Raw genomic sequence first — 10278 nt, forward strand, 5'->3', positions numbered from 1 at the left:
TTACGCCAAACATAACGTTTTGCATTGTTGCCAAAAAGTTCAATTTTGGTTTCATCTGACCAGAGCACCTTCTTCCACATGTTTGGTGTGTCTCCCAGGTGGCTTGTGGCAAACTTTAAACGACACTTTTTATGGATATCTTTAAGAAATGGCTTTCTTCTTGCCACTCTTCCATAAAGGCCAGATTTGTGCAATATACGACTGATTGTTGTCCTATGGACAGAGTCTCCCACCTCAGCTGTAGATCTCTGCAGTTCATCCAGAGTGATCATGGGCCTCTTGGCTGCATCTCTGATCAGTCTTCTCCTTGTATGAGCTGAAAGTTTAGAGGGACAGCCAGGTCTTGGTAGATTTGCAGTGGTCTGATACTCCTTCCATTTCAATATTATCGGTTGCACAGTGCTCCTTGGGATGTTTAAAGCTTGGGAAATCTTTTTGTATCCAAATCCGACTTTAAACTTCTTCACAACAGTATCTCGGACCTGCCTGGTGTGTTCCTTGTTCTTCATGATGCTCTCTGCGCTTTTAACGGACCTCTGAGACTATCACAGTGCAGGTGCATTTATACGGAGACTTGATTACACACAGGTGGATTGTATTTATCATCATTAGTCATTTAGGTCAACATTGGATCATTCAGAGATCCTCACTGAACTTCTGGAGAGAGTTTGCTGCACTGAAAGTAAAGGGGCTGAATAATTTTGCACGCCCAATTTTTCAGTTTTTGATTTGTTAAAAAAGTTTGAAATATCCAATGAATGTCATTCCACTTCATGATTGTGTCCCACTTGTTGTTGATTCTTCACAAAAAACAGTTTTATATCTTTATGTTTGAAGCCTGAAATGTGGCAAAAGGTCGCAAAGTTCAAGGGGGCCGAATACTTTCGCAAGGCACTGTAGGTTCTACCCGTTCATATTTTATCAAAGACACTCATCAATGGCTGTGACACTCATTTCCCATCCATGCAACAACAATGAAAACAGCAACCGAGAGGAAAGCTCTCTAAGTAACCACGATGGTGTGTTGCTGTAGGTACAAATTCCTGCTGCAGCAGAAGGCCAAACTAGAGGGTCTGGAGAAGGCTCTGAGAGAGGAGCAGGACAAGATGTCTGTGGAGAAGGAGCAGCACAGGACCACCGCCTCAGAGTGTCGACAGCTCCGGGATGAGAAGGACTGGTGAGGGGCGCACATAGCATAACATACACACACACACACAGCATCTCCTAAAGATGACAAAGACTCCCTCTACACACAGCATAGCTCACCACACACATAAGCTCACAATAAAGATAGTTACAGGCCGATAGCTTTTACCTAGAATTCAGAGAACTTTGCTTGTCTAACTGTTGTTCTTATCAATATGTTTTCGCCTTACTTTGTCAGACTGTTTCTTCTATGTATATTTCTATGTGCCCCCAGGCTGAACCAGACGTACCGTCAGCTGTTGAAGGATCAGGAGGAGCTCCAGGCGGACCATAAGAACATGAAGACCCTGCTGAACAGCACTAAGCTGGAGCAGACCAAGCTCGAGTCTGACTTCAGCAAGCTCAGAGAGCAGTACCAACAGCTAGACATCACCAGCACCAAGCTTACCAACCAGTGTGAGGTATGAAGGATATATTTAAGCAATAAGGCTCGAGGGGGTTTGGTAAATTACCAATATACCCACGGCTAAGGGCTCTTTCAAGGCATGACGCAACGTGGAGTGCCTTGATACAGCCCTTAGCCGTGATATATTGGCCATATACCACAAACCCCCGAGGTGCCTTATTGCTATTATAAACTGGTTACAAACGTAATTAGACCAGTAAAATACCCGTGGTATGCGGTCTGATATACCACAGCTGTCAGCCAATCAAAGTTCAGGGCTCGAACCACCCAGTTTCTAATAATACTTTCACCATCCAGGTTAATTTTAGTTATAATTAAAAATATATTTACCTAAAAGCATCCATTTTAATCAATCAAACTTGATAACATATCCAATATGCTGTACAGTTGAAGGTGTTGTTGATCGTATTGTAATGAAACAGTCGGGGAGTGCGGCTCGAACCCTCCACCTTCTGACCCGAAGCCCAGTGCACCATCGACTGTGCCACAGAAGAATGCTCGTGTGGCAAAGTCGATTCTCCACCCTTATTAACCCAGGGTCGTTACAGCATTGCCGGCAAAGTAATTGGATTCTGTATTCCCCAAGCACTATACGAAGAGGCTATGTGAGGATATACGCATTCGCATCTGCTCTCAAAGCAGTTTTAGTGCCAGATTGATGTGTTGTAGTGATTCTATCATTAAAGAAGTAATTGACATATACTATGTGCTCTTGTGTCTAGCTGCTGAGTCAGTTGAAGGGGAACCTGGAGGAGGAGAACCGGCACCTGCTGGACCAGATCCAGACCCTGATGCTGCAGAACCGCACCCTGCTAGAACAGACCATGGAGAGCAAGGACCTGTTCCACGTAGAACAGAGACAGCACATGTAAGGGACCCGTCTATCTGGCTGAAGGCCGAGTCGTAGAGCTTTAACCCCTTGCGGTTAATGGACTGAATTAGAAGTTAACTGAACCAAGTGAAATAGATGTTCCACCACAAGCAGCAGACTCTGTACAGTATATCTGCAGTATATAAGAGCAGAGTTTGTACAATAGTAGCTACAGCCACAGTATAGTTCTTCTCATAATGATCGACTTATGGAATGTATTCACATTATGCTAAAACAATGGGCTTCACATAGGACACAAGGCATTCCAGAGCAGCACAAAACAAAAGGCATTGATTCAGCTATAGAGCACCGTTGCACCAAAAACACAGTGCATCCCATCATATTTAGAGCACCAAAACCACTGGGCCTCTTGAGGTTGACAGAGCATGGATTATTGATGTCGTCTGCCATCTGTAGTGCCAGTTTAGAAAAAAAGTTGGCTGACCTAAAGAAAAATCCTCTCTCTGCTAGTGTAAACGTTGGCCTATATGGAATAAATTCCCCTCCATTTTGAGTTTATCTTCTGGACATATGGGGCATACTAAGCTATGTGTAATATGTAGGAAAGTATGGAAATATAACATTCACATTCTTTTAACTTGGGTCGTATTCATTGCGGCATGCAACGGAAAACGCTTTGCAACGGGAAATGGAAATGAGAGTTCCTTATTGGACGAGTACATGTAGTCCCTCACTGTTTCAGTCCATTTTCTTTCCGTTTGCTGCCTAATAAATACGACCTTGGGGTTTGATGGTGTTTAAAGGTGCCGGGTGCGACAGTGTGACGGTTGAGACAGTTCAGTCAGAGTTTATTCTGAGACGTAAACACACCAGCCATCTTTGCAGCAGCGACACCTCTTCTGTTGATGCTACCTCTCTGTGTTTTTCTCTCTCTCCTCTCTCTCAGAGACAAGCTGAATGAGCTGAGGAGACAGAAGGAGAAGTTGGAGGAGAAGATCATGGACCAGTACAAGTTCTATGACCCCTCACCCCCACGGAGGTACAGTGCCGTTTGGAGAGGAAATCAATTCACTTTGACAGTGACAAGATGTATTAGTTTGGATACAGTATTAGTTAGTTTTACCTGTTTATTTTTAAGACAGTTTTCCCATCAGGGATAATAAAGTTTATTCTATTCTATAGCGATTTTAACATATCTATTATATTTCCCGAGGCGTGGGAACTGGATCGCCCTGAAGATGAGGAAGCTGATGAAGCCGAGGAGCCGCGAGCGTTGTGGCCCCGCCTCCTCTTCTGACCACCATCGCTCCCTCACCCCCACACGCTCCGGCTCCTTCGAGGCCCTCCCGCCCACCTCCCCCTCTGCTTCCTGTTGCCAGGACAACGGCTCCTTCGTGGGTTCGGACGGCTCGGGTGGGTCCACCACTTCCCCCCGGAGGAGCAGCAGTGAGTATGACCTCCTTATCCCCTCCCATTGGTCCCGTCTGAGAGCCCTGATAGGCCAGTCAGAAACAGGCTGTCCAATCACCCTCCACCATCACCGCAGGCCCACCCGCCCTGCTACGAGCTATAGGCCAAGAAGAGAGAGCGACAGCTAGGCCCCTTCCCCCGCCACGGCCAACCCCGCAGCCACGGCCAGCAGGGATAGGACAGAAAAATTTGGGCGGAGCCAGTTACTGCAGGGAACCTCCCCCAGCCACCACTGATTCGACAGGGAGACAGAAGTCACTCAATTGCTACATCTTTATTTGACGTCCCTACAAGACAGACTCTTCCTATTTGTATCAAGATAGAACCGCCTCCCAGGCTCTTTAGAGATCTATGAGAAGGAATAAAAATAATCTGTTGGAAACTCATCTGTTGCTGTGCCATTGTATAGGAGTCTCCTGGGTATGAAATCATCATACACACTTGACTTCTGAAGTGGTAAGATGTAGGGCCGCTCTGTCTGTATCTACCCTGTATAGCAGGATAACTCACCTCTGACCCTACGAGGTCCCGGAGCCTGCTGGTTTTCTGTTCTACATAGTAATTAATTGAACCCACCTGGTGTCCCAGGTCTAAATCAGTCCCTGATTAGAGGGGAACAATTAAAAAATGCAGTGGAACTGGCTTGGAGGGCCAGAGTGTAGTTTGAGGGCTGTGTAGTATAAGTGGGTTTCTATGACAGACAGTGCATGCAGAAACACTTGTTACTTAGTGTTGCACTACGGATGTGTCTGCATGTTTCTTTATGTGGATCCTTCCCTCAATAAGGCCAAACTTGTGTTTTGTCTATTTCTGTCTATCCCCATGTCTGTTTTGTGTGTGTTAACGTGTTCTCCCCCCCCCCCCCCCCCCTCATCCTCCCCTGTTTCTCCCTCCCCTGTCCCTTGTTGTCCCACACTGTGAAGTGTCCACTCTGAAAATCTTTCCCCTTATGAGGAACAGACTGAAGGATAAGGACAAAGTCAAGTCCCTCTTTCGTCGTTCCGTGTGTAAGAAACATGATGGGTCGATGTCTCGTGACTACCTCATCTTGGCTGCGACCTGCCTATTTTCTCATCATTAGCGAACTATTAGCCTGGGTCCCAGATCTGTTTGTGCCGTCTTGCCAACTTCTTAGGATTGACAATTCCATACGAAGTTGGCAAGACAGCACAAACAGATCTGGGACCCAGGCTAGTGAACTATGCTTTACCTTATTCTTTAGTCTACCATTGTTTTAAGGAATGCAGCAGAAATCCTCCGAGACAATACTCATGGAATTACGTGTAGAGTTCTGCAAAGTGTGCAGCTTGGCATCCTTCCTATGATTGAGTTCAGCCAGAATATTGCTATATATTGCAATTTTGATACCCATACCCACTCTTTCTCACTGTTAGCATAAGCATCCGCCACCATAGATATTTTCACTCTTCTGTTCTCCATGCAGTTCTGTAGAGTTACCCAAGAGGTCAGGGGAATGCTGCATTGCAGAACACTGGTACTGCAGAATGTTTTAGTTTCTCAGGACCACATTGCTGGAAGGCAGGAAGACTCTGGCGGAGGTTGTGAGGCTTAAACCGTAGTTATTGATCAACGTCATACTTTTCAAGTGAAGCGTGTAGAATCTTCTCTCCTTTGAATGAAAGACAGGAAGGGAAAGAAAACATAGGACTTACCCATTAACCAGAGGCAACTCAAGTCATCTCTCTCCACCTCCACCCCCAGCCCTGAATGACCTGGACAAACTGAATGACTTGGTGTACCCCTCAACCCTGTCTGAGGACCCTGAGCAGCTAGAGGGTTCAGGGGTCACAAATGACAGATCCAGGAAGGAGTCTATGACCTCATCCATGAGCGACTCCATCTTGTCCATCATCAATCATCAACACCAGCCCACCACCACTCCTTTGTTTTATCCCACCACCACGGCTGCTGCCGCTGCCACTGATGGCAACGAGCGATGTTTGACAGGTAGAGTGATTCCACCATCCATATTACGTCCTTCCATTTGACATCTTCATCTGCTAGTTTTAAGAATCATGCTACAAGGGTACATTTGCCAAGGGGTTTGAGCTACAACGTCTCTATAGGGATTGTGTTGCTTCATACATCTGCAATTCCGTTTGCTTGAATGAACACTACCACTTCCCATATGCTTCTCTTGCTTTTAACCTGACCAGTTTGACCGCAAACACCCCCTCGCTCCTGGATACCCCATACCGTGTCGTCTCATTTTCTGTCCCGTGCCATTTTGTGTTGCACAGACAAGGATTGTAATGACAGTGCTGTGGCGGCTGACTTTGACGACGGGGATGAACTACAAAACCGCGGTAAGCAACATCCCGCTAACTCATTATTTGAGGGTTCCCAAATGGCACCCTGTTCAATAGACAGTGCACTACTTTTGACCAGAGCCCTATAAAGAGAGTTAGGGTGCCATTTGGGATGCAGACTAATGTATGCAGGTGTATAAGGAGTTCAAATGAAGAATACATCAATATCTGTTACCGTGGCCTTTTTTCAAGTGAATCTCTTATTTTGCTCAAAGTAGGCATTAGTCTGAACAGCTTGATAATACTGCCCTCTATAGGCAGAAATAATGTTACATGCATTTACTAGCTTGTATTGTCACTTATGCTATGTTTATTTGACATGGAAAATGTTTATAATACACTGTGAAAATGCATACATTTTCCAGACAGTTGTAATCAAGAGTGTAGCCTGCTATTGGTGTAACCTAAAGAGACGTTCTCTCTGCGGTTCCCCCAGGTCTGAATGGCGTGCCGAGCCGTGCCCAGAGCCAGAGCAGTGGAGAGTTCAGCCTCAGCCTAGACAATGAACCCTGGTCCAACGGCAGTAGTCCGGTCCAGCCGCCTCCGTCATCCCGCCGCTCCTCTTCCTCCTGCCTTCCGCCTAGCGATACCTCCACCCCGCGACATACACGGCAGAACCCCTCGCCGACCACACACACACAGCAGCGATCCACTTCCTTAACACACACCAGCAGCAACAAACACAGAGAGAGGGTAGGAGTAAAGAACTCCTCACCTATTGCCATAGCAAACACCCAGGGTTCAGTTCCCTGTAGGGGGAGGGAGGTGGGTAGCACCCAGGACCCCTGGCCCAGAAGGAGTGTCCTCAGGAGGTGCGCCAGCGGCAGCAGAGCCCCCCAGCGCCCTTCCGATGGGAATGTCCCCAAAACAGCCGTACTACCTCGATCTGGATTAGGTCTGAACAAAGCTCCGGAGACCATCACCACCCGAGCCTCAGCCATGTCCCCGACCACGGTGCTCTATGTCCAGGGTGAATCTTCCTCTGTGTCTGGGTGTCTCAACTGTTTCTCCACCCCGTTGGGGAAGGAGGCGCGTCTGAGAGGGCCATGGTCTCCTGCCTCTCTACCCCGGGCCAGTAGCGTCATCTCAACAGCCGAGGGTTCCTCGCGACGATCCAGTGTCAACAGTGACTCTAGGGTGATGGCGAAGGTAGATCCCTTACCTATCATGGAATCTGATGGGAGCCCGAATCAGGAGACGGACACGGTTAATCAGGTTCAGAACAAGCAGAACAATACAGAAGAACCAGACACTGATAATCAACCACCACCACCGAGCAAACCCCCCAGAGACCCAGCGGTAGCCACCGATCGACCCAAATCCACCTGCCAGGAATCCCTCTTCGGTGGCACCCCGTTCAATCTAGACTCTGTCTTCTCAGACACTATCTTTAGCGAGTCGGTAGTCACCACCACTACTAGTAACAACAGCAATAATAACGATAAGAACCAGACTTTCCTCTGTCTGAACCCAGAACTGGAGCGTACCGTCAGTTTCCCACCCCTGAGTCAGGAGTCCACTAACGGCACGGCACTGGGACGCATGGACAATGTACAGAGCCAAAATGGAGGACAAGAAGACTGTGAGAGTAATACTGTGGAAATCACTCCGTGCTGATTGCTGATGACAAGCAGTTTGTAGTTGCATGTATACGGTCCTGTATTGAGTTCTGCAATAGAAACAGGGAGTTGTGGATGTCAGTACCAACATAGTACCAACCATTACCAACGTAGAACTAATCATTACCAATGTAGTACCAACATTGTTTAAAAGAGATGCAAACATAATTATTTCCTATTGTGTTGATGCAATAACTGTTCTTCTTCTTATAGGTGCTTTTGAAGTAGTGATGTTTTGGTTTTAGGCACTTTTCACAAGTCATTATAACTCTGTGTTATACAGTATTATAAGATCTCTGTTTCTGGGCTGAGATTATAGACTGTATATAATGATAAGATGAACTGAAAACATACAAAGACACATTCACATACTACACTTGTTTCTCTAATGTACAGATTTTTTATATTTAGTCCAAATGAAGATATAAATAGAATGTACTTTTAGGGAATAAGTTGTTGTTTTCAAAAAAGCACATTGACAATCTTCCTTTGTTGTTTGACAAAAGTTTTCAGTATTATGTTTTTATTAGTATTTATATAAGTCTGTGTTGATATTTGTGTTTTAATTTGTGTTAATAGGCCGTGTCACTCTACAAATGCTTCAACTCCCTATTCATATGTACTTTTTGTTGTCCCATACAGTAGATCTAGTTATAAACATAAATCCTTCAACTGAAAAACCATAGCTCTCTGTCCAGAGTGTTGATATTACATACAGACTAGTAGACAACATGTACATTACATTACCATGTTAGTTCAGAACGTTGGACATTACAGTGAACTTATAATAACAAACACAATCAGTAATCATCTGATTAGGAAAAACGCACCAATATGGTTCTTCGGGTCATGTGTCATGTCACATATCATGTGGGGACTGAGTTTTTGTTTGGTTTGTTCAGTTTGTTTATTTGTTTGCTTTTCATTGTCTCTGCTTCATTGTCTCTGCTAAAATCCGATACTGAGATTGTCCTCAGTGAAGATGGAACCTTGTAAATGTAAATGTGTGCAGGGACTTCAGGAGCCACCGTTGAATAAAGCACTTTTCATTCCTTTAATATATTACGTTGAGTCGGTTTTCATTTCTGATTCTAGAAGTAATGAGTGAGAACGCATGTCATTCTCAAGAAAATGTGCAGACAAAAATATAAACGCAACATGCAACAATTTGAAAGATTTGACTGAGGTGCAGTTCACATAAGGAAATCAAACAATTGAAATAAATTAATTAGGTCCTGGGCAGGGGTGCTGCCATGGGAGGGCCTTGGATGGCATAGGCCCACCCACCTGGCAGCCAGACCCACCCACTGGGGAGCTAGGCCCAGCTAATCAGAATGAGTTTTTCCCTACAAACGGGCTTTATTACAGACAGAAATACTCCTCAGCCCCTGGTGTGGTCTGCCAAATTCGCTAAAACGACATTGGAAAGTTTATGGTAAAGAAATTAACATTGACTTCTCTAGTAATGGCTCTGGTGAACATTTCCGCAGTCAGCATGCCAATTGCACGCTCCCTCAAAACTTCTGACATCTGTGGCATTGTGTTGTGTGACAAAACTGCTCATTTTAAAGTGGCCTCTTCTTTTCCCCAGTGCAAGATGCACCTGTGTAATGATCATGCAGTTTAATCAGCTTCTTGATATGCCACACCTGGCAGGTGGATGGATTATCTTGGCCAAGGAGAAATGCTCACTAACAGGGATGTAAACACAACATTTCAGAGAAATAACCTTTTTGTACATATGGAACACTTCTGGGATTTTATTTCAGCTCATGAAACATGGGACCAATACTTTACATGTTGCGCTAATATTTTTGTTCAGTGTAGTTACATTGTAACCAAATGTCAGCAAAAGTTTTCAGTTTTTCCACAATGTTACATGTTTCTGAAGGTCACAGTGCAGTTACTCATTGACAAGTACTGAAGTTGAACTGCTAAACCACTGCATTTGTTGTTGAATTCTACGATATTTGATGATAAATCTAGATGTGTAACATGAGTGACCCTCATTAGAGATGTATTGTGGGTTTTAATGAAGATCCAAAACACATTCAAATAAAATTCTACAAAGTTTACTGAAGATAGAAATGGATGGGGTGGGGGCTTAGGGATCAGGGTTGGGGTCAATTCATTTTCAATTCAGTCAATTCAGTAAGTAAACTGAAATTCCAATAGCAATTCAAATTTACCTCATTGCCTCCTATGAGAAACAATTGGAATTGGAATTTTAGTTGACTTGCTGAATTGACTGAATATATCTGGAATTCACCCCAACCCTGGTAGGGTTTGGTGTGGGGGAGAGGGGCAGGGGTGTAGGTGGCGTTGAGGAGAAACAGAAGCATCATTCTGGATGCCTTCAGCAGTGAGTGAGTGCCCTCAGTGGGTGACTTCAGCATTGAGGCGGTCAACCAAGTG

General features: G+C 45.1%; 1 protein-coding gene across 2 annotated transcripts in view; it reads left to right on the top strand.

Moving 5' to 3' along the window:
* Positions 1–8898, top strand: part of LOC110487292 (girdin) — a 31006-nt gene extending 22108 nt beyond the window's left edge. Inside the window, exons 22-29 of one of the 2 annotated variants that reach the window (XM_036940399.1) lie at positions 1034–1177; positions 1421–1607; positions 2335–2480; positions 3391–3483; positions 3658–3890; positions 5637–5882; positions 6176–6241; positions 6681–8898. In XM_036940399.1, coding sequence (XP_036796294.1) covers positions 1034–1177; positions 1421–1607; positions 2335–2480; positions 3391–3483; positions 3658–3890; positions 5637–5882; positions 6176–6241; positions 6681–7861 — 2296 coding nt within the window. In that variant the 3' untranslated portion in view covers positions 7862–8898. The remainder of the gene's footprint in view (positions 1–1033; positions 1178–1420; positions 1608–2334; positions 2481–3390; positions 3484–3657; positions 3891–5636; positions 5883–6175; positions 6242–6680) is intronic. The other variant, XM_036940400.1, reaches the window with a different exon arrangement.
* The last annotated feature ends 1380 nt before the right edge of the window (positions 8899–10278 follow it).

Source organism: Oncorhynchus mykiss, chromosome 13, assembly GCF_013265735.2.
Source record: "Oncorhynchus mykiss isolate Arlee chromosome 13, USDA_OmykA_1.1, whole genome shotgun sequence".
Taxonomy (NCBI): domain Eukaryota; kingdom Metazoa; phylum Chordata; class Actinopteri; order Salmoniformes; family Salmonidae; genus Oncorhynchus; species Oncorhynchus mykiss.